The following is a 5,000-nucleotide window of genomic DNA, read 5'->3' on the forward strand; positions in this document are numbered from 1 at the left end:
ATGGTGATAATAATAATAATAATAATAATAATAATAATAATAATAATAATAATATAATGATATAATAATAATAATAATAATAATAATAATGATGATGATAATAATAATAATAATAATAATAATAATAATAATAATAATAATAATAATAATAATAATAATAATAATGATAATAATGATATAATAATAATAATAATGATAATGATAATAATATTAATAATAATAATAATACTGATGATGATGGTGATAATAATAATAATAATAATAATAATAATAATAATAATGATATAATAATAATAATACTAATAATAATAATAATGATAATAATAATAATAATAATGATGATGATGATGGTGATAATAATAATAATAATGATAATAATAATAATAATAATAATAATAATAATAATAATAATGATAATAATAATAATAATAATAATAATAATAATAATAATAATAATAATAATAATGATAATAATAATAATAATAATAATGATATAATAATAATAATAATGATAATAATAATAACGAATAAATATTAAAAACAATGTAAGCAAAGCTTTGCATGATTTAACACATCTCAGACTTCATCAGTGAAAACATTGCAAATCTTTTCCTTGCACTTCTGTCAACTAAATCAAATACACAGAGAAGTACTTCACACATTTCAGGATTTCATTGCATTTTACAAAATGTTCCCACTTTTTAAAAAAAGATTATTGTCGTTGTATAATAATGTTATAAATCTGCACCTGTAAATGTGCAGAAACTCACCTTGGCGAAATCTCTGGAAGCTTCACCTCTGCTGCGAGCTGCGTCTGTATCATCTGACCAGGACACAGCACCATTCTGCACACACACACACAGGAAACAATAAATAAGGTTGTGTGTATCGTCATCTGACTTCCAACACACACGTTCATTCATGCATCAGTCAAGATACAAACACAGGAGAGAAAATGACGGTGAATCTGACTTTTATACAGTTTTAATGATGCAGAAATAATAATAATCTCACAGTCTTGCTGCAGCATTTAATTTTTTTTCTGCTGCACAACAGTTTTAAATGCACTCGTGATTAAAAATAGATTCATCGTTAAGACCTTCAAAGATTGAACTAGAATGGCACAACTTGCGGATCATTTTTAATGATTTTCTGCTGAAACTGCAGTAATAAAAAAAAATAAACATTTTATTTGATCTAGTTGCCAAGACAGAATGTCTCATTTTCTTTAAGTTTAAAATACTACAACAAATAAAACACAATTATTGTATAAAACAGCTCTTGAACGCTGGATTCTGATCGGCTGATGGCCATTCTCAGATGTTATTGTCAGATAAAGGCACAGCTAAAGTAGTTCCGGCAGGTTTAGAGCACAATACAGCTCCATATTACTCCGCTGAATGATTTTAGTTCTTTCAAAGCTTCAAGGAGGAGGAGGAGATGTGGAGGACACTAATAACTAATAAACTCTCAAATAAAACATCTTAACAGTGGATTCAGCAGCTGGACTGGAGACCAGAGGAGAAGCACTATAATCACCTCCGGGGTGTTGAATTATTAGAGAATAATGCACAGCTGAGGTGTAACAGACTTTTAAAAAATAATCAAAGGTTTGTCTTGTAAATTGAAAATGTGATTCTGCAATAATCCAAACGCTTTACTCATGAATCATAAAAAGCTGAAATAAAAAGCAATAGAAATGAGAGCATTAAAATAAAGAGCAATACAAATAAAAAGCAAAAAAACATTAAACGGTAGATCAATAGAAATGCAAGCACTGATTAAAGCAAAAGAAAAACACGCAATAAAAACAAGTGCATTAGAAATAAATGCATTAAAATAAAAAGTATTGAAATACATGCACTGAATTAAAGCAATAGAGATGCATGCACTAAAATGAAGAGTAATAGAAATGCATGCACTGAATTAACGCAATAGAAATGCATTCATTAAAATGAAGAGAAGTTGAAATACATGCACTGAATTAAAGGACAATAGAAATGCATGCAATAAATCAAAGCAATAGAAATGCATTCATTAAAATTAAGAGCAATAGATGCACTAATAGATGCATGCACTAATGTAAAGGACAATAGAAATACATGCACTGAATTAAAGCAATAGAAATACATGCACTGAATTAAAGCAATAGAAATGCATTCATTAAAATGAAAAGCATTAGAAATACATGCACTAATGTAAAGGACAATAGAAATACATGCACTGAATTAAAGCAATAGAAATACATGCACTGAATTAAAGCAATAGAAATACATGCACTGAACTAAAGCAATAGAAATGCATTCATTAAAATGAAAAGCATTAGAAATACATGCACTAATGTAAAGGACAATAGAAATACATGCACTGAATTAAAGCAATAGAAATACATGCACTGAATTAAAGCAATAGAAATACATGCACTGAATTAAAGCAATAGAAATGCATTCATTAAAATGAAAAGCAATAGAAATGCATGCACTAAATTAATGCAATAGAAAAGTATTCACTTAATTAAAGAGCAATAGACATGCAATCATTAAAATGAAGAGCATTAGAAATACATGCACTAATTAAAAGAAGAATAGAAATACATGCACTGAATTAAAGCAATAGAAATGCATTCATTAAAATGAAAAGCATTAGAAATACATGCACTAATGTAAAGGACAATAGAAATACATGCACTGAAATAAAGCAATAGAAATGCATGCACTAAATTAAAGCAATAGAAATGTATTCACTTAATTAAAGAGCAATAGACATGCAATCATTAAAATGAAGAGCATTAGAAATACATGCACTAATTAAAAGAAGAATAGAAATACATGCACAGAAATTAAAGCAATGGAAATGCATTCATTAAAATGAAGAGCATTAGAAATGCATACAAGACAATAAAGATCTGTAGAAATGCATGCACATTAAAATAAAGAGCGTTAGAAATGCATGCACTGAATTAAGAGCAACCCAAAGGCGTTCATTAAAATAAAGAGCAACAGAAATGCATGCATTAAAATGTAAAGTAATAGAAATAATTGCATTAAAACAAAAGCAATTGAAATGTGTGCACTGAATTACTGAATAGACATGCATGCAATAAAATAAAGATCAAAGGAAATGCATGCATTAAAATAAAGAACGTTAGAAATGCCTGCACTGAATCAAGAGCAACACACATGTATTCATTAAAAAAATAAGGTGCAATAGAAATACATGCATTAAAAGAAAAGCAATGAAACCAATAAAATAGGAGCAGTAGACATGCATGTAGTAAACTAAGAGCAATATTAATGCATGCACTGAAATGAGAGCAAAAGAAATCATTTAATCATGAACAATACAGCCACTGAAATTGAGCAACAGAAACACATGCACTGAAATGAGTGCAATAGAAATACAGCCTCTGCTCATTTTCTGTCTTCCCGTGAGTGTAACCTGATCCTCATGTTCTCGCTGTCGCCTCAATTGTTTCCCTGTCCGTTTAAATCCGTTAGCAGGTTTACAGTAAGCGGCGGCGCGGCGGGAGGTTAATCACGTTACTGCAGGATGTGACAGGATCACTGACGGATTAATAAAAGTCAGAAATAACCCTCACACACACACACACACACACACATACACACGTTTACAGACAGAAAACCACACAGACAGCAGACCAATCATCTCAGAAACCCAAACAAATACAGCCTCTTTGTACATATTACTGATCTGAGCATGCTTACACACACATATCCCGGACACATCACACTATGAAAATATAAAAATATACCAATGTTTTAATGAATCATTTACTATATAATATGTATGTATTAGTATTTTTTATTATGAAAGCATCATTAATTATTTATACATTTAATTACTGGAGATAAATAATTTAATTTAGAATCTATATTTAATTAGTGTTGATACATAATTTATATTACTTTACATGATTTTTTTTGCACATGTTATAGAATCTGTTATAACACAAATATAATGAAAGATGAAGTGAGTTAAACAAGAGTGGATTGATCTCATATATCAGATTATTTTATTCTATTTGGTGTTGGATTTTCTCTGAGATAATGCTTGATCTCTAAATCCTGCTCACACTAAAATAAACATGACATTTTGAAGTATTTTGGTGACATTTTAGTGCAAGAGTCTGTCCATATTAAATAGATAGAATAATTATTAAATAGATAATAAGATTTTAAATTTTACAAATATGCACAATAATAGTGATCAACCTAGGAAAATGTGTATAAATATTCACAGCAATTAAATATTTTATCAATTCATTTTTTTAAATGATGACTTTTACATTTACATAATTTATCATTTTAACAACAACAAAAAATTTATATAAAAACGGTGCATCACTGATGTAGTTTTTATTGATATTTTGCTTTATTTTTGCAGTGATGTTACATTTTATTTATTTGAATTTAATTGTATTCAATGAAATTAAATAAAATTTAATTAAACAAAATTTAGGTTTGTTTAGTTTAGTAAATAAAAGATTGAGGAAACAATGAAACAGACACACGTGAGTTGTTTGGATATGATATAATATGACTGAATATGGTTGAGAATTAATTTGCACTAATATTTATTTATTTATTTATTGTTTTGCATTAATTCAATTTAATTTATTGCATTGTATTGATTTAATTTATTTTACTTTTATTGCATCAATTTTATTGCATTAGTTAGTTGCAATAATTTAATTTAATTAATTCTATTGCATTAATTTTATTGCATTAACTTTACTGCTTTAATTTTGCTAATTTTATTGCATAATTTAATTCAATTTACTTTTATTTTATTTACAGCATTGCATTAATTTACTTTTATTTTATTGCATTTATTTTATTGTATTAATTTAATTTAATATAATTAAATTTCTTTTATTGCATTATTTTTATTGCATTAATTTGATTTAATTTGATTACATTTTATTATATTGCATTAATTTTACTGTATTAATTTAACTTAAATATACTTTTATTTATTTT

The 5,000-nt window shown here is 26.8% G+C and overlaps 1 protein-coding gene across 4 annotated transcripts in view; it reads right to left on the reverse strand.

The window, feature by feature from the left end:
- si:dkey-205h23.1 overlaps positions 1 to 5,000 on the reverse strand; it is a 72,060-nt gene that overhangs the window by 24,331 nt on the left and 42,729 nt on the right. For all 4 annotated transcript variants that reach the window (XM_073930124.1, XM_073930126.1, XM_073930123.1 and 1 more), the window contains exon 4: positions 771 to 845. In XM_073930124.1, coding sequence (XP_073786225.1) covers positions 771 to 845 — 75 coding nt within the window. The remainder of the gene's footprint in view (positions 1 to 770; positions 846 to 5,000) is intronic.

Source organism: Danio rerio, chromosome 18 (assembly GCF_049306965.1).
Source record: "Danio rerio strain Tuebingen ecotype United States chromosome 18, GRCz12tu, whole genome shotgun sequence".
NCBI classification, from domain to species: Eukaryota; Metazoa; Chordata; class Actinopteri; order Cypriniformes; family Danionidae; genus Danio; species Danio rerio.